The sequence below is a fragment of the Haliaeetus albicilla genome, chromosome 10 (genome assembly GCF_947461875.1).
Source record: "Haliaeetus albicilla chromosome 10, bHalAlb1.1, whole genome shotgun sequence".
Classification (NCBI taxonomy): domain Eukaryota; kingdom Metazoa; phylum Chordata; class Aves; order Accipitriformes; family Accipitridae; genus Haliaeetus; species Haliaeetus albicilla.
The window spans coordinates 20657228-20676678 of record NC_091492.1 but is presented as its reverse complement, the minus strand read 5'-3'; the positions used below and the strand labels follow the sequence as shown (position 1 = coordinate 20676678).

Genomic DNA, 19451 nt, shown 5'->3' with positions numbered 1-19451 from the left:
CGTGTTCACTAATAATGATGTTTAGTTCTGACCTGCACTGCAAATTGGCCTGTATATTTCTGGTTTCTCCAAATATAGATTAAAATTAAGCTTTATAGTTTTACACTGAGGGTTTTTTTTAAGCTGATAACAGTAGTCAAAAGGAATAAACAAATGCAGGATTGTTTTAGTACTGTGTTTCCCGAGCACGTGATATTCTAAAAATACAGAAGTACCTAAGACTGCTTTAAGTGTCAAAGAATTTCTGCAAAATTAAGTTCTTCAAACTGTCTACAAAGATCCCCCTAAGTTTCTTTAATTAGTTGTAAGGATTTTGAATAGTTGTGATTCTGCTGCAGTATAGTCTGATCCTGACAGGCTAATACCTTAAACAGGGGAAAACATTTTTAATGTAATTTTTATAGAAAAGTAGACTATGGACACAAATGAATGTGTTGTTGATAAATGAAAGCCAAGGAGAGGAGGATCCTGTGGCCACAGAAAATTGACATGCTTCCAGCCTTCTCCAGGACAGTTACAACCCATTTGTTTTACCTTTGCTACTTCAGCTCCCTCATACTAATTTCACTTGGAGGGCTGTGCTGGGTAGAGAAAGCTGATGCTGTTCAGATAGCTACAGCTGTCAGGAAGTAACGCATTGTACACGAAGGCGTACTCCATGCTTCCCACTTGTAGTGTGCTTCCTCTCAGGCCGTGGAGCACTAGCCACATGATTTTTAGATATAAGGGACTTTCCTGTGATCATAGGAGGATTAGGTAACTGCCCTACTGCCTGCTCCCTCTCTATTGGGGGGTGCTAGGATTTGATCCAAAACCAACAGAAGCCTGTGGACAGAATCTCATTGACTGACATTGTTTTTTAAACTCAGACTCTATAAATAAAGGCAGTCTTCATGGAGTGGAAGGTTTGAATAAACGTGATCAACTGAAATGACTGCCTTCTGCTAAAGTGTCCACCCTGCATCCAGCAGTCCCATCAACCTTCAGTGTGAATGTATATGCCAGGGGCCTAGCAGCAACATAATTAGGCCTTACAGAGTTTTCACAAAATTAAAGATATTCTGGACTTTTAGCATTTTCTAGCCCAGCCTCTGCTCAAAGCAGGACTACCAGCAGTGCTGCATCAGGTCAGTCTTGGCTTTGGCTAGCAGAGTCTAGAAAACCTTAAACGATGGACTGCAACCTGAGTGGCCCATTTCCAGTACTGAAAAAAATTTTCTAGCATCTGGCTTGAACCTCTAAAGTAGAGACCTCTGCCTATGCCATTAGTTATCTGCCACTATGGAGAAGAATTTGGCTCTGTCTTCATAACTGACCTTCAAGTAGCTGTAGGCTTCTAGTAGACATGCACCACACACACCCCCAGCCTCCTTCACCTGACTAAACAAGACTGGGTCCCTCAACCTTTCCTTGTACGGTGTGTCCTCTAGGGCCCATCTTGGTAGCTGTCTATGGGATCCTCTCCCGTTTCTCAAAATTTTCTTTGAACTGTAGTCAACTTTAGGACCCTCAGTATTTCAGATGCAGCCTCACCATTTCTGAGTAGAGGCATAATGACTTCTCTCACTTTACTGGGCTACATTGACATGCAGTCAGCATGCAATTTTCCCCAGTTGTGATGAAAGCACACTGTTGGCTCATGATCAACTTAACTCCCATCATAACCCCTACATCCTTTTCAGCAGGACTACTTGACAGCAAATTGATCCTTACTTCTTCTTTGCAACCTAATGTGACCCCTATGCTTACGCATCCTGTAACCAGAAAAAAACAGCAATTTTCATCCTGTTTTAAGATCAACTTGACTTAAAAAGTTTAAAGCTATTTTGTACTTGTGTTGTTGGCTTGATCTACTGCAGACATAAGCATCAGCTGCACCATCTGCAAGCAGCTCTACGTGCTTCTGTATCTGGGCTGTATCCAATATGGTGTTTTTCACTCTTGCATTCCTTCTTGGAATTCCTCATTGTGGCAAAAAGTAGCTATCCAACCTCTTTTTCTGTAATTCCTCTCATTAATTACAGGCAGTTAAGAAATCAGCCTTTGAAAACCCATCTGCAGTCACTAAAGAGTTACAGCTTGTATATCTGAACAGGAAATTTTAGATGTTTGCAGGCAGCCAATAAAAGGAGAGATCAACAACAGCTGACTCACACAGGGTTTGAATGCAGTTCAAAGCTGACTTGCACTTGGTATCTGTAGCAGTTTCGCTCTGCTGTTCCATGGGTTTTATGCCTGTATTTCCAGAGGTAAGTTGATTTTTGTTTCCAATTTCTTTTACTGAGGCATCTGAATATTGACATAATGTAGCGTTTTTCTCATTCTAAGGAAAACATCTTCACTATTAGTTACTTTTAAAAAATTCCCTGTAAAATTAGAAACTTGAAATAAATTGTTTGATGGTAGTCTCCCTCCTGCCCCTGCCTGCCCTACTAGGTGAACATGACAAAGTTATCTAAGGCTTTCAGTGTCTTAGTGAAAAATAATATGAAACCCTTCATTGCAAAGGTCACCTAAGAAATACTGGGTTTGTGGTCTGATACGGACTTTTTAAAGGGGTCCAGGAGAAAAAGCATTCACAAGAACAGAACTATTGAAAAAATTGCTTTGGTACCAAACTTGCAATCTAGGGAGTAGAGAGATACTTTGTTATCTATAATTCCATGATAGTCCCATATTCCATGATTAGTCTTTCCAGCTGTTTTAGGAATCTGGGTAGCACCCTAGATAAATAAAAGATTTCTCATTTTGGGGTTAAACTCTTTTGGAGATTATCAGCAAGTCTCTCTGAGGTGTGGGAACAGATGTACAAACTCAGACACAGGGACAACGGTGCTTGATATGTCATGGTTTGTAACTGAAAGATCGAAGTGGTTTTTGTTTTGTTTTTAGAAAGTCTCTAGTTAAAAATCTCTAGTTAAATTAGGTTTTGCAAATCCAAAATAGGAGCTGATGGCTAGCTTTTATTTTTACCTAAGTAGCCAGTTAGCAAGAGTTTAAAAAACTGTTATAGCTTTACTTGATTCAATTTTAAATAAAAATAGATACTTTCAGGAATGGTTTAGATCCTGTGTTCATTGTTTGATCTTCCTTGTACTATGTTTGGAGTCGAGTAAATTCTGTTGGCTATTTAAATGATTATTTATCATAGTACATAACAAAAACGAGACATAATTTTGCTCCTGACAGCCTTTTGATTATCTCCTTTATATTTAAGATTGGTAGATCTGTGTGGTCTGTCTTTGCAACTTTAAAGGATAAATGGCTCATTTGGAAACTTATCTTCATTCAGAGTAATCTTTTCAAATTTCATGAAACTCTTAACCAGTCCATCAGCCTCATACCATACTGGATTTATTCTTTAAGGAAACTAAGTGAAGCACTTAAGGCAGCTATTGCTTTCAAACTACAATAATCTAACAAAAAGCAAAAAGTTCAACTGTGCTTTCCCATCAGAATCAAGTACAGTTAAAGCTGCACTCGTAAATCAGCTGCTGAATTTTTATTTGCATTTTGATTGTGGTTAGATGCAAAACTGAGCTTAGTACCTCTCTGATTGTGAAACATGGCTGCGTGGCCCAGCTGACCTACTGAGATTAACCGAAAATAAGTTGGTCATGAACTAGAAGCAGTTCAGCCATGAGCATAGACTAATTTATCATCAGGGACTTGTCCTTTTTTTTTTTTTTTTTCTATTTTACTCATGGAGTACAAGTGATGTGCTCAAAGTCAGAAGACTTTCAGGCCTCCTGTATCCCAGGAGCTCTTTGTAGAACACATCATCTTCTAGAAGAACACAATTCACACTCAACAGTCCTTACTGGTTACTTCAAATTTTTGGCCCTGTTGCTTCAGTTCCCTCCTGTGTTTCCTTTTCTAACCCTGGTCTACTGGACCCTGAAGGGAGTATTCCAGTTTGAGTTCTTCTGACTCACTGACCACTGATCTTGCAGTAATCCTTACCAATGGTTTTATCCCATCTGTTTTCTTGGCTTGCTTGTTTTCCTCTTTCACTACTGACTTTGTGGTTATCTCTAGTCTAATGTAGCTTCACAGTTGTGAATAAAAATGTTACTTGCATAGTAACACAGGTGATGATTTGCAGAGGTTATCTCTAATCCACATGCATTGCCATGCAATGTGTCTGAGACATTCAGATGGCTGTAGAGAGGTAATGTATTGAGAGTATTGGCCAAACTAGAGGCTGCTATGAAGACACAAGCCCATTTAGCAGAGTTCTGCCAGCTTACAGCAGCAGGAAATTTGCCTTTTGCCTTGCTTTTGCATTTACATGTGATGCTGTATTAAAGAATACATGCAAGAATGATGCTGAACACACTGACATGAGTTACTGAATAATTGCCTTTTTTGAGAAGCGGCGAAACTGTATGTTTGTCTAGCATGTAACCGTAAGATACTAGTTTGTTGTCTACATAGTTCAGCATCACTTTAAAATCACACTCTATATTATAAATACTGGCCCAACATTTCAAAGTCATCAGGTGGAAATAATAATGAGCAATTAATTAGCACCTTGCAGTCTCAGATGGCAAGTTATGGTCCAGACACTCCTTTGCAATTAATGTGTTTTTCCTGGTTTTATAAGGAAAGTCTGACACAGTGGTAAAAGGAAGCCTGTTGGATTAGGGTAATAGTTACCTGGGAAGTAAGGGGTGGTGCAGCTTCGCTGTGCTTTGGTAGTAGTGACATAAAGTAGTTCTTAAAACTTGTTTTCTTTTCTGCCATTTTTTCCCCAAGCCAGCCACCAAGAAATGGCCAAATCATTACCTGTAGTAGCCCAGGAAGATGTGGATAGCTTTACCTTGACCAGGACAGGCTCAGGCTTTGCACTCAAAGCCTTTCATATTTCTTGGAACACTCACATCTCTGTGAAGCTGCTGACCAGCCAGGACACTACAGGGAGGTACGTGTCTCATTTGGCCAACTAACTGAGCCGGTGGGCAGCACAGACCTGCAGCGATGGCACCAGAATGAATCATGGCATGCCCAGGACCATCTGATTCCTAAAGACATCTCCATTCCTAGAAATCCTGATTAGCCAAGAGGCAACTAGGAGGAAGTTCTACTGAGAAACAAGCTGTATGGTTTTTTACAAATTTTTATAAAAGTAGAGCTTAATCCTGAAGTCATTAATTATCTCTACTATAATAATGTCTACAAACCCCTGATCAGTAATACTCAGCATGCTATGTTACTACATCTTTCTGGAGGTCCCTGAAGAGATCTCAGTTGAACTTAACATAAAACAGCACGTACAGGTGACAGTGTAGAGAAAGAGGAGGAGGGAGGGATAATGGTCATGGTTACAGGGCAGTGAGATGTGTACATGTCCTAATTATAAAAACAAATGAGCAGTAACTGACAGGCGTCAGCCTACTGACCACAAAATTCCAGGGTGCAACAAAACCACAGAAAGTTTCCAAGAGTAACCACAAGCTACTTTTGATGAAGCAAGACCAAAGCATTTTAGGGAATGCACTGACCTGACTGTTTATCAAAAGGAGTGCCTGATGTGCATCCACGGACTAGTTAGTCCTGTTAACTGAGAAAGCTGCCATTCAAGCGGCTTTTGTTAAAAGTAAATACAAAAGGGTCCTACTTGAATACATAGTGTTGTATTTGTTCCATTATAAAGGCAGGGGAGGAAAAAAACAGTATTTCATACAAATATTTTTAAATGGACAGTTTAAATTTTCAGTGATACTTCAAAAACCACATGCTGCCAGAATTTGAGAACAGTTAAGAATTGTAAGGTTTGGTGGGGTTTTTTTGTGGTTGGGGAGGAGGATTGCTTGTTTTTTGGACAATAGAAGTCCAGCAATTCTGTAATCTGAACAAATGTTATTTGTTTGGTAGCTTGTTTAAAGAAGAAAGCTTCCTCCATCCCCTATCCACATTTTCTTTAAATCAAACAAACCAACCCCAAAACAAAACAGTTAAAGTTACAGAAATCAACATTTTACTTTGCTTTGAATTTAACATGCTACCCTGATTTGACATCTTTTCACTCACACTTTTTTCCCTAAAACTAAAGCCACTGTTTTGTTCGTGTCTCTCTTTCTACCATTCTGATCTCTTGTTTACACTACACAGTGTTTAGGAAAGCTGGGAGAATAAACTGTGTTTTACTCCAGCTGCAAAATGTTTAACTGTGTGCTGAGGATAAATATTTAGATTTGTGGAAATAAGTGTTAAAACAGGTGGGGCTGTGAATTACTTCCCGTAATTAGTTTACAGGCTTGTGAATCAACACAGTAAATATGAGAAACTGAAACTGAAGTCTCATATAACAGCTGGTTAGAATAATGAGACTGAGTTCCAGGTCTGTTGAAATCAACTGAATCTTGAATTAATTTTAATGAATTTTCAGCTCACAAGTACCATAGAGTAGAGATAATCAGATCTTTAAAATAAAACATGCAATTAACAAAAATTGAACATGTAGCAGAAGTTCAGTTGCTTCCACAAAAAAGCACAATTTAATTGATAGTTCAGTGTTTCCTGTGCATGAAGAAGTAACTGTCTGAAGTTTAGATAACAAAACTGTATTCTTCTGATGATGATCAAAGCTTTGCTGTAAATAAACTGTTTGAATTCAGGTCTACAGTCCAACCACAGTTGAGTTTGAATTAAATTTGGCAAAGTCACTAGAGTTGTACTGTTTACATCAAATCTGAATTTGGCCTCACTTTTCTATAATACTCTGACATGCTGTATCATATCTCATTTCTATAATATGGTCCCATTAGATAAGCATGGAAGATAATAATTTCCCTGTAAATGTGGATCTCGCTAATAGCAGAAGGATATAACACAAGTTCTTGGGGACACTAAGGGGAAAAAAATTGATTTTTCTTACTCTAGCATTTCATATAACTCAGCTTTCTCCTGCCTTTGCACTTCAATCTTGCTTTAAACTGTGCTCTTACATTCATAGTAAAGCATCCAGAGGTCTTTCATGTTATATTAGAAAAATACACTACACAAGGGATTGCTTCATTTTCTTAGAATTGTTTGGAAAGATGATATAATACTGGTTTTATTGGTAGAATTATATTAGCTTGTGTTCAATCATATGATTATCTCTCATTTCCATATCCTACACTATCTCATCTCCAGCTGAAATTCCCTTCCGTCTAACCTGCCTCTAATGCTTTTTTGTTTTTTAACAGGGAGTGGAAGTTGCTACTTCAGGATATAGCAAGTGTCAGACGCTATGAGTCTGAACGTCTCCTGCCTTCTCTTGGGATTTACCAGTACCATGGACTTGTGGGTATAGTGACTGAATGGATGAACAATGGATCCCTCCACTCGCTCATCCATGAGGTACATAAAAGAAGTCATCTTTTATGTGACAAAAATAATTACAAGGTCAGCCAACAGAGAACAATCACCATGTAAATTATGGACAGTAGTCACAGTCAACCTGTTCTTTAGCTTCTGTATCTTTAGCTTCTATATTGTACTTCTGTTTATTGTCAAATGAAAATGTGAATTGTAACAATTTCACACTACCAACACCTGTATTTTGTGTTACTTAGCGTCAGCTGTACCCAGAACTTCCATTTCCCTTACTCATAAGGATCCTGTCAGATGTGGCTGAAGGGCTGCATCACCTTCACAGCCTCAAACCAGCTTTCTGCCACTGCAGCCTGAAACCTTCCAATGTGCTTTTGGATACGCAGTACAGAGCCAAGGTAGGAGCTTCTACTTTTAGCCTATTAATGTAAAATACAGTGATTGTCCTATTGTTGCATATATTTATCCTAATAGTCAACATTTAATACCAAGACTTGAGGTATTGTTACTCAAATTTATTTTTTGTCCCATCTCTGTAGATATCGGATTATGGTCTAATCAACTGGAGGAGTCAGCAACTGAGGTCAGACCTGCAGAACTGCAATCGGAGAAACTGCCAGTATTTAGTGTATCTCCCTCCTGAAATACTTGAAGGAGGCCTTCCTTCCCAGGAAGGTGATATTTACAGGTGAATGGAATTTCTAAGGGCAGGTCATACCTAGTCCTTGTTACATTCTACAATGCTGCTGAAATACTTATTTTCAAAGACACTACAGTAAAAATGCCAGATCTACACAATGCAGTAGGATAGTATTCCCTGAGGCCAATTACAGCAGTAAATTAAATTTGAAATTCCCTATATTTGGTGAATAATATACCAAGGTTAAGAACTGTTCTCAAAGTTCATCATATAAATATTTATATAATGGACCCAAATGTTTTAAAAGGGTAACGTAGCTGTCAAAATTTTCATATACATTTAGAAACCTAATAACTACTTCACATAGTTTCTAAGCATGAACTGTTGTTGGCTTTAGTTTCAGGAAGAACATTTCATGCCTAAATGAGGCCCAGGTAAAAATAAGACCTTTCTCTCAATAGTGTCCCATTAAGGTCCTATGGAATCTCTGCTGGAATAACCTACTGAGCCGCTCAAGCATTCATACTTTTTAACGAAGTCATTTATCCAAAGGAGGAAGATAACCTATTTCCATGTGTTCCTTTTGTATATATTACATGCTCGAATTGCAACTTTTGTCTGTATGGACATAGGTCTTTACAACTGGCATACAGAGCCTGTGGACTAACATTATAAATAACTTCTAAGCATGACCACTCTTCTGTTTTCAGAGCTTTTATAGAAGCAACTAATTCAAACTCCTGCTTTTTTGTCACAGAGGTAGGCTCTAAGATGAGTCAAACAATGCATACACTTGAGGAGACCTATAAATGATGTGACTAATCTGATGTTGTTCATAAACACAAGATTTTTGCGCAGGAAGAGTGGAGGCTTATTTTCAGGTAGCATAATTCATTTTCCAATGTGTCATTCTTGTATAATTTTAGATGCTCAGATGTGACTCAGTGCATGAGATAGGTGTATGTTGAGACAGTGGTGCAACAGAGAAAACAAAAGTATGTGTCATATGTGAAATATTAAGTACATGTAAGTTACATGTATGCCCACGTTACATTAATACTTTCCTCGAGGATATTTAAGTAAAAGCACCTTCAGGTTTTATGTGGAAATAAGACAGAAGAGGGGATGTTTTTAAACATTGTAATTCAGCACTGCAGCAAGCTATATGAGTAAGCAGGTATGTTTATCCTAGAACTGCTTCTTCCCCTTTTGATTGCTTTGCTTCTGACTCATCCATAGCCTGCTTTCTCTCTTCCAGCAGCCTCCTTGCTTCTGCCTCTGATTTTGCAGATTGAGATTTTTATCAAACAACTGTATTTTATATGATCTGAGTTGTGGGCTACATATGTAGATCTATGGTATCACTGGAATACTTCCTAAGATGTTAGAAAAGGAAAAAGGTATTTGGAGCCCCATCAAAATTTGCCAAAGAAAACAGACATAGAGTGGGTCAGAATCAAGTTTTTGGTAGGTTAACTAATGTGCTTGTCAGTACCTGCTGAAAGTCCAGCTCTTTCAGTTGCTAGTTAAATTACTTGAAAACAAAACAAAAATGATAGAGAAAGCACAACAGAAGATTTCGAAATTCACAGGAGCAAATGGAGATAAGGCAGTAATGTGAAATGTAATTCTAATTGATCCTATGTTTTAAAAAAAAAAAAATTAAAAATTTAATTCTAACTGATTTATTATAAGAACAGTTCAGCTGAAAACTGAAACTTCGTAATGCAGGAAAAAGGATCTTGTCAAATTAGGAAAGACTTGGACAGATTTTGTCTTGAAAAACTCCCTTCTCTTAAACCCGTGAAATTTCTCTTGGAAATGAGAACATAGATACAGATTGCAAACTAATGAATGGTCTTTCGCTGTTCTGTTTTTTTCAGTTTTGGAATGCTGTGTTGGGAAAGCCTAAGCAGACAGAAACCTTTTGAAGGTATTTATCTCTGTTGTTCATGTCAGAATTTGTGTTGCCCTAATCTCTCCCACAAATTCCCTTATTGCAGGGAAATTATGATACAAACAGCTCTGTCTTTTCAGATGTCCCTCTGCCTTCTATTAATGTTACAGCACAAATCACATGGGATGTAAAAATTAGAATCCCTCAAAAAACCCTCAGTGTTTCCGAAGAAGCTGATCTTTCTGAAGGGGAAAGGCATAGCTTCTTACCCCACTTGTATCATCTCTCTGTGTTTGCTGAAGCACTCTGTTACTGAGTTGGGTTTTCCACTTATCTTTAGTGAGGAAGAATACCACTTTATATTTGACAGTTGTCACTTTAAAATCAGGGAATATTTTAGTGACAAGCAGCTAACTAGATTACCAGAATGCTCATTTTTAAAGTTGCCATGAGTTTCAAACCCTGATCAAGAAATGCCAGTTCATGCTGAATCCTCTTAAGCAAGCAGGGAATCTTACTTTCTTAGATGAAAGTGTGACCAGTTTTAAAGAACTGAGTTTGCAAAGCATTGCATAATAATTGTCACAGTCTAGGAATGATCCCTGTTTCACGGAGAGATCAGCGAAAGGTTTCTTTGCTATGGGCTGCATTCTGCATGACAAAACTGATTGAAGGACTCCTGTATCTTACAGGCTGAGGACCTTTTAGAAATACTGCATAGAGTAGTATCTTAACGTTCATACAGCTTATGGCTGCCATCTCGTGGCTGCCCAAAGTGGGGGGGGGGGGGGGGGGGGTGTATAATAGGAGTTATATTCTTATAATGCAGGCTTTAAATAAAGGCTTTATATAAAACTATGTGCTTAGAATATGCCCCTAATAATTACATGTATTCCTGAGGTATCTGTGCATGTAGTTTACAATGCATATTTACATATCCATTTGTGACTTATTACTTGGACAGAGTTCTTTATCCTGAAATGTCCTGTTGCAATAAGTACCTGTAGTTATTGTTAAAGGTTAGCATATCTATTTACAAGAGTGTTAATATATTTTTTACTTTTAAAAAAGCAATCTTTGTTTTAAAATACACAAAGTAACTTATGCTGAATATCATTTTAAGAGAGTTCTGAGGTCTTTAATGTTTTTTGCAGTGATGTTTTCTTCTATATTGCAGGTCAAACAACCCTGCTGGAAGTTTTGACAGGAATCTGCAGCAGTTTGCGGCCTGGCATTTCAGAAAAGTTTATACCAAGCAATTTGCCTGAGAGGAATAGACTGTTGCACCTTATCACTCTGTGCTGGCATCAGGAACCAGATTATAGACCATGTACTCCAGGTAACATTCAGGATTTGCTTTCTTTGCAAGATTTGTAATGGAGATAGTTTTGCTGGGAACATTGCTCTAGCACTCTAAATCAATGACATAAAAAATGAAGTGGAAGTAGTCTTTAGATCATCAGAGTACTGTAGGTGTTTTTTCTAACCAAAGATTCCTACCAGAAATGGCTTACTTATCTCCAAAATTGTGTTTAGTGCAAAGTAAAAATGAGTAAAAATAAAGGAAGGGATATTATCACCTATATATAGTAGTTTAACAATGATCAACCTGTCTTCAGCATTCTTGATTCCAATACATAACCAGTTCCCTTTCAAGTGTGCTATCATTGTTTACTTTAGTGGAATTGTTATGTTTACCATCACTTTCTAAAAAGATAGCCAAGAAAAGTCAAAACTGTGATATTTGAGGACTTCTGAGCAAATTTCAAAGCTGAAGTGCTAAGGAAACAGTTTGCATCTAGCTTTATTGTGACAGATTTATACAGTCATGTGTAAACCTTTTGCAAGTAAACTCACTACATCTGTATTAACATTTAAGAAAATGTGATTTTTATATGACTGTAACCATTCCTTAAAATCAGTTCAAAAAGGAAACCAAGAGGAGGTATGAGGTCAAAGTTGTATTAACCAATTTCATCTAGTTCATCCAGCAACTCACCATAGTAATAAACTTAGTAGCAATATGCTGATGCTTAAATATATATGCACTTTCATACATAATGTGGTATTTTAAAGGCTTTATTACCCCTGCAGAATGTGTAGACCTTCTAAATGGAATTTTGACAAGTATAAATAAGGAGGCAATTTCCACTGCAATCTACAATCTGATGGATGCAAAGGTTAGTGCAAAATTTAAGTTTTGTTCTCCTACAAAGACATTACTTGATTCTTTCAATAGCAATCTTTGTGGTCCAAAACCAGGAAAGGCTTTGTCTTCATTGTTTTATGGGACATGCCAGAGAGCTGGAGAGTACCCTTTAGCACTTCAGGTTCATTCAGGAATTGCTGAAAATAAATATTGTGAGGTTCTCTAGACACTGTGTCAATTGCTACCTGCAATTATAAAAATACGGCAGCTTCTTTCCAGTCACCAGCTGTAACCAGACTGGTAAACCCATGTGAGCGAGAACAAATATCAGCCTCAAGCAGATCAGATTAGGGCTAGAACCAAGGACAATTTTTGTTGTACATATTGGTTGGAAGAAATTTAGTCCAAAACCTGGACAGCGTTTGTACCTGTTGTAGCAATACTAGCATCAGCACTTTTCTGTACACTTCACTGCTTCTTAATTGACGTGCTTCAGGCAGAAGACACTACTTGTCCTAGGGTCTAAGAGGGTTCTCTGATACCACAGGAATGGATGGGCAATGGCCAACAATGAAGGGATACAGCTAACTCCATATACGTCTACATTGCCATGGGAAATCCGGCACAAATCTGACTGCCACAAATATAGCTATATCCTTTCTAGTAACTTAGTCACAGTGAGGAAACTAGTGACACATGCTTCAGCCCTTGAACAAGTATTCTGACTCCATCTGGATTTACACAACCCATGCTGTGTTGTCGGTTTCATTGCTGTGCTTATGCTAGTTGTTCATGTTAATGCATGCTGGATTATTTCTACATGTTGCAATCACATCCTGGGATTATAGAACAGACTTGATCAATGTTTTAATAGGTGGCATAGTTATAGTCCAAGTCCTTTTTACTACTGTTGAAGTTTATTTAGGATTGTACTGCCAAGTATTCCATAATCTGATGCTTCAATGTCCCTTGAAAAAGGTTTTCTTTTTCTATTTGCTAAATTAGCAAGGAGCACTATTTATTGTTCAAACAACTGAACCGATAATATGTCCAAAATGACTGTGAAAATGCTACTGGAGATTCTTGAAAATTGATTAATTCATAAGTGTTGAAGCATGTAAACTGAAAAACAGTTTAAGAAATCTGCTGTAGATGTACAAAATGGAAAAAAAAGTTACAAGTATTGACACATCCTTATTGCAGACAGTTTGGCATACTAAATACAGGACAGCCCTGCTGCTTGGATACTTAAAGGAAAACATGTTATAGCTAGTCCAATCTCTCTCTCTCTCTCTCTCTCTCTCTCTCAATATGGGGCTATTTTCACCTTTCCCTGCATGATTCAAACCTGGGTTTTAAAATAAATTTGAAACAGCAGAAACAGTAACAGGGTAGAGTTGCGTCAGACTCTATGCCCACTTACATCTGTTAAAATGCAAAACTGCTCTGTGGAATTCACTCTTACTATGTATCAGTGTATCTTAAAGTATAATATATATTGTCAGTATAAATTCTTGCTCCTGACTACTGTGAATTGAACAAACTGTATGTATACTTACTGGAGTTACTGTGCTATTTCTTCCAGGAGATGGCACTTAATGCATGCAAAGGTTCAGAAATACACACATTGCAGATGGGCACATGCAATTCAGAGGTGAGTAGATGGCATGAGAGTCTTACACGAGTACTTCATAAGCTGCCTGTTTTTCCTGCCAGCCCTAACAATGTATAATACAAACACTGTGGGGCAAAATATCCCTAACCCTTTTTGTCCGTAACCAGGATAAGTCCATCCGGTTAACCAACAAAAAACACTGTTTTACCTTCTTACAAGCAGCTGACTCTGATGTTGCTCTTGCAAAAACAACCTCCTCTGTTTAAGAGTTGCTTTGAACCTCTGCTTCTTGAAGAGGTCCTAATGAAATTGCAAAAGTCTAGCCTTCCTCGTACTGTGTTCAAAATGATGGCTGGAAAAACTCCTAGGCTGAATTCTAGCATTTTCAACCAGTTTTCTTAGAGCAACACCAGCTGCTTTGTGATAACTCCAAAATACAGTTAACTCCCATTTTCAAAGTGATTTTGGCACTTGTGGCAAGCCTGCCAATACTGAAAGATACAGAGACAGAACTGAAGCTCACATGCCTGGATCAGAGCTAGCTTTGAACAGCTCAAGTTCTAGTGACACCATGGCTGCTGGCAGCACAGGCTGCAGACGCAATCTGGGACTGCAGTAAACTCTAGGACAGTTAGCCTATGGATCTGTGCTGCCATGGTGACTCAGGGTAACTACCTAAAGTTGAATTCAGTATGTCTGTATGCTCAACAGCTGCATACCTGCCCTGCCCTGTGATATGACTGCCTTATTCCAAGAGAAAACTTCTTAGAAGAGGGTTTGGAACAAAAGATTCCAAGAAGATAATTCTTCTCTATTTTGATCTTTTTCAGGTCATCTGTCCACAAAAAACCAACCACTTAATCAGCAAGAAAATTCCTTTTGTAGTGCAAAGCTTGTCAACTATTCTACTTGATAGCAGTGCAAAAAATGCAGGAAGAGAAAATATTCTTGAGACGGGTCTGGCAAATACTATGCCACAGAACGCAACAACAAAGAAAGGTCTCTACCTTGAAACATACTCAGCTCCAGATATTCTAAGAAAAGGATAAATATTACCACGTTTTCCATATACAAATGTTATTTTCCTTGTAAAACTGTCCCTTCTCAGAGTACAGCTGTGCCCTCTAGTGGTATCATCTGAAGCACAAGTTCACTGCAGAAAACCAGAGATGCCACAATACCTTTTGATAAAGTGTATAGATCAAAAAGCCTTTTTTGCTAAATTTTGTTTAGAACCCTGACCTGTAATGTACAGCTGCCTTTCCCTTGCACATCAAATATTGCCTGTTGCTTTCGATAGAACAAGTCCCTCCTGGGAACCACACTGCCTTGTGCCACCAGGAATAACTGCTTTTTTGTAATTTCTCATAAGAAAAAGACGTATGTTTTAAAAAGACTGTGCTGCCAGGAACACGTGAATGATTCCTGGTAATCACCATTTCCTATATAAATAACTTTCTTTACTTTTCCATTGTGGATTTATCCTATCAAAGTGTTTAAATTTGTGTCAAAAAGACTTATGTTTCCTTAAAAGCTTTTTTTGTACTCCTCATGCCTTTGGATACAAAAGTTGAGCCACAGGAAATCAATTCACTTATAGCAACATCTGCATTTCCAAGCATTTTAGTTCTGATCAACAGCCATCAGACTTACGGGCAGAATAGAATGTTCTGTAACTTCAGAAACAAATTCCTACAGACAGTTTGAAAAAGTCAGATTTGTGTAGTAATATATGCCAAAATCTTCCTAGGAATAATGATGTATTAACAAGGGCCCAAAGAACAGCTAGTAATAAGTAAGCGCTCTCAGGTTAGTCTTCAGTTCCAGTCTTCTGCAGTGGCTGACATGTGTAATGTTCTGTTGTTCAATTCAAGGGTCTGATCTTACTCATCTTAAACTTTTTCCAGATCACCCAGGCTCTGACAGCAGAAAACCAAATTCCTTTTGCATGATTCCTTTATCTGGTTCAACCACAGGTAAAGACAGCAGACAGCATAATGACCCACCACTGGCTCTTAAGCACAGACCACAACCTAGGCATCTTGAACGAGCAGTGACAGGTAAGACACCATTTCTAGTTTGAGGTGGCAATATTCTCCTTGGCCAGATCTTAGTGATTAAATTGTTTAAAGTTTGGAGGACACAGATCTCTCTAACTTTTGTGCACATTTTCAGGTATTTAATGTAATAACTGGTCCAAACTTGATACAAATGTCTCGTGAGTCTATTTGTGTGCTCCTATGTTCTCGGAAGTTCAGGCATTGGCCACTGAGAATATTGGCTTGTCCTTTTCCGGGGTCATATTCAGGCTGAGAACAGTTCTGAGAAGACCATACTAAAAATACAAAAATTATAGCACACATTGAATGTGAAATACACTAGTTATTTAAGTCTGGAAAATCCTTTTTTGTGATTTTAAGCTGTGTATTCTATACCTCTACAAAAGTAGCTACTGACTACAGAAACAAGTGACTAGGAGAAGGAGGGATCATTCATTTCATTGCTTACGCGGTCTCAGTTTTTCCTAGTGAACAGAGGCAGAAAAGGCCAGTTTCTGATTTGTGAAGCCTGCCTCTGCTTATAGGTGAAGCTTTGTGAGCTTTTGTTGCTAACTTTTTGCAAGCTGGCCTATGATAGTTCTCGCACCTAGCTGGCCATCCTTCTTCAATTTACTTCTGAGTGATGATGTAATTTCTGGATAAAACAACAGACTGGTTCAGGCAGGAAAAGTTCTTTGCAGAACTCTACTGGCAACAATCAGGAATCAGAATGACAGAGGCATGTTCTCCAAAGCAACAATGGCTTTTGGTTATTAATTTTCTCTTGGTGTATGGTATTTACTGTATACTAAAACCCCTAATATCAGTACTAAGTATTCTAATCAGTTTGTGAAAAGACACAGAGCCCAAAGCTCTTGACCATTTTGCCAAGCATATTACTTTCATTACTAGTTCAGCTTTGACGTATATTCAAGTTCCCAGTTTCACGCTACGTGTTGCAAAGTCCTACTACCGTGAACTACCTATTATCTGTGCTTCCACTTTCTACAGGACAGAGTTTTCTCATCTATGTCAAGCCAAGCTGCTTTGCATAAAGTTTGAAACAGATGCTAGATGAATAGCACAAGACCTGAAAATCTCCTCCCCTTACACAATCTGAGCACTTAATCTTTAGAAACACTTATCTTCTGTAATCTGATATTCAAGAGTTTTGAATGAAAGATGAAAATACATTGGACTAGTTTTGAACAAAGAATACAAATAAACTAACTTTTCCTACTCCTTTCCTCTATTGAGTTTGTATTTCTGGTGTTAATGCTATCATTTGCTAACAACTTCTGGAAGAAAAGAGCACTTAGTGTATCTCATTTTGTTTCCTTTTCACTCAAGATCCTAGCTGCAAAGGAAACTGCTGCCAAATACTAGCCTGCCAGAGACAGACCATACTGAGCTGCATGACAGAAGGACGCCTCAACCATATCCTCGATGTCCTTCGCTCACAGCAAATGTTGTCCCGAATGGATTATGAAACAATTACCTCTTATCCCACAGTGACTGGGCGTGCTCGGGCATTGTTGGACACTTGCCTTTGCCTTGGAGAGAGGGCAGCACAAGTTGTAGTGACTGTACTTCCAGTGACCAAATTAGTCCTCTGGGACAAGGCAGCCACTGCCCAGACTATCCTTCTAAGGTAAATAGGCTGCTGTTGTGACTTTTTTTTTTTTTGCAGTTTGTTACAGGCATCAGAGCACTGGTAATTTGGAATGGCAATGATTCATATTAATTCCTCATAACCCATTGACTGAAGTCAAGCCTTCCTACAGCCCATGATTTTAGTCCTCTAGTAAAAAAAGCTAGCTGGATTAAAAGGTCAAGTCAACCACTGCCTGCAGAAATCACCAAGACTGGTATAACAAATTCTGATTTGGACCTCAGAGATGGGAGGAGTGCAACGTGTGCCAGACCAAATACAGTTCAAGACAGGTGACACCTGGATCATGACTTTTTGGAGGTCATGCTATGGAAGAATGGCTGTTATTAAATCCTTCCAAATAAGGATAGCAAACAGGGTACTGGAGGAGGAGAAAAAAGTTACTGCCTTTCACTGAGCTCATATCTGAGCCAGCTGTCAGAGTGAAAGCCTTAAGAGAATCAAGACATATTTCTTCAACAGGGCCTTACGTAAGACTTGGAAATTTTATATTATGCAATAAATTATTTTATTTTCACTCACAAATGGTCACATGCTCTGAAAATGGGGCACTGATAGCAACACTTTGGAGAGGTGGGGCTTAAAGTATTTACTAAATGGAAAAACATTAATACCTTGCATCCATGTAGTTCTCTAAGTATGTCTGAAGTTCAAATGTAAAATTAAACCAGGAAGAAGAGGTGTGAAGCTGATCATTTTGAAACAGTGGTTCTGCTGAAGGGTAAAAGAAAGTAGTAAGATTATTTTAATTATAATGAAAATGAGGTTATATAAGATGCTGGGGTTTTTTGAAGGCACAGTGGGATTCCTTCAAGTTTCATGGCACTGGATTAACATGTCATGGACTAACATGACAACTTGTTATACAATCTACAAGTATTTCAAATGCAAAACCATTTTACTCTGTTTCCCTATGTTGCAGTTGTTCTCTCTGCGGTTTCAAACTGCTTATTGAATTCAGTAGTTTGTCAGGTGCAATTTTAAATACAGGATGATGTGTTTTCTAGGCACGTTTAAGAGATAAGAAATATGTTACATCACATACTATAACGCTGCTGGGACCATAAACTTTTTTCTTTTTACATAAATTCATTAAACTTTAAGACCGCCTTGAGATAATATATTGTTACAATTAAAAGCAATGTCTATCAGAATATGTTGATAATAGTTTTGCCTATTAAAGGAGCTAAACATCTACTTCACTGAAATGTTTTCAATGTATACTTTAAATGGAAACTTTCAACAGTCTCTGCTGAAAAATGATGTCTTGCTTGTGAGGAAAAGAACTGCTGTTGTGGTGTTTTGCCTGTTTAGAAGGCATAATCAGAGTAAAACAGGTAATCATTCACCTGTGGGAAATTTTTACAGACATTTAAGAGAGAAAGTAGCAATATTGTTGAAACTTAATTATCAGCTTTCAGAAATTATTCCATTCATTTGTTCTGCTGGACACTTCATAATTCTGTGAAAGATAGGCCAGCTGGCAGGCTATGTTGATTTTTTTCTCATTATGGTTTTGGTTCTTTTCTTGAAACAGCTGCCTACTTGAGAATATAATTTGATGCCAGACCTAAGCCCAGTCTTAACTGTTAATTGCAGAACTGGCATCAAATCAGTGGGAGCACAAGTTATCCATTTTTCCAGACAGATATTTGTTATCCTCATATCTAGCTTTCCAATGTAGGTATTTGTAACAGGATGTGACCTTAGAGTTAGATCTATTACTATCATGCTTACCCAAGTTTTTTAGAAGATAACCCAAGACAGTTTATAACGAATTACAAAACAAAGGCAAATTTGTTATTTAATATTCAAAAGAGCCTGAATAGAATTCTTTAAATATGTTGTTTAATAATTAACTCTATCCACAACCAGATTTTTGCCACCTTGCTCAACTGAAATCAATGTATGAGTTTGAGATTTTTTTGTATCGATACTTTGGCTAAAAGCATTGTCATAACTAACTATGCTGCTGCCAAAGCCTTGCTATAAACATACTTAAGTTAATGTAGCCAAATGCACAGACTTCCCCATAACTCTCCCTTGTATAATATAAACATTTAAACTTTGGGGTGGTTTGACAGCTGCAGCTGTTGGGAATCTTTAAGTGTGGTATTTT

The 19451-nt window shown here is 38.0% G+C and overlaps 1 protein-coding gene across 1 annotated transcript; it reads left to right on the top strand.

Moving 5' to 3' along the window:
* Nucleotides 1-2163: 2163 nt before the first annotated feature.
* Nucleotides 2164-18534, top strand: LOC104312500 (receptor-interacting serine/threonine-protein kinase 2). The gene is given in 13 exon segments (XM_069793724.1): nucleotides 2164-2249; nucleotides 4759-4924; nucleotides 7194-7347; nucleotides 7563-7718; nucleotides 7860-8008; nucleotides 9844-9893; nucleotides 11035-11196; nucleotides 11952-12037; nucleotides 13592-13660; nucleotides 14452-14620; nucleotides 15598-15681; nucleotides 17011-17262; nucleotides 17265-18534. Coding segments are annotated over 12 exon segments (1551 nt in total). The 5' UTR covers nucleotides 2164-2249; nucleotides 4759-4772; the 3' UTR covers nucleotides 17333-18534.
* The last annotated feature ends 917 nt before the right edge of the window (nucleotides 18535-19451 follow it).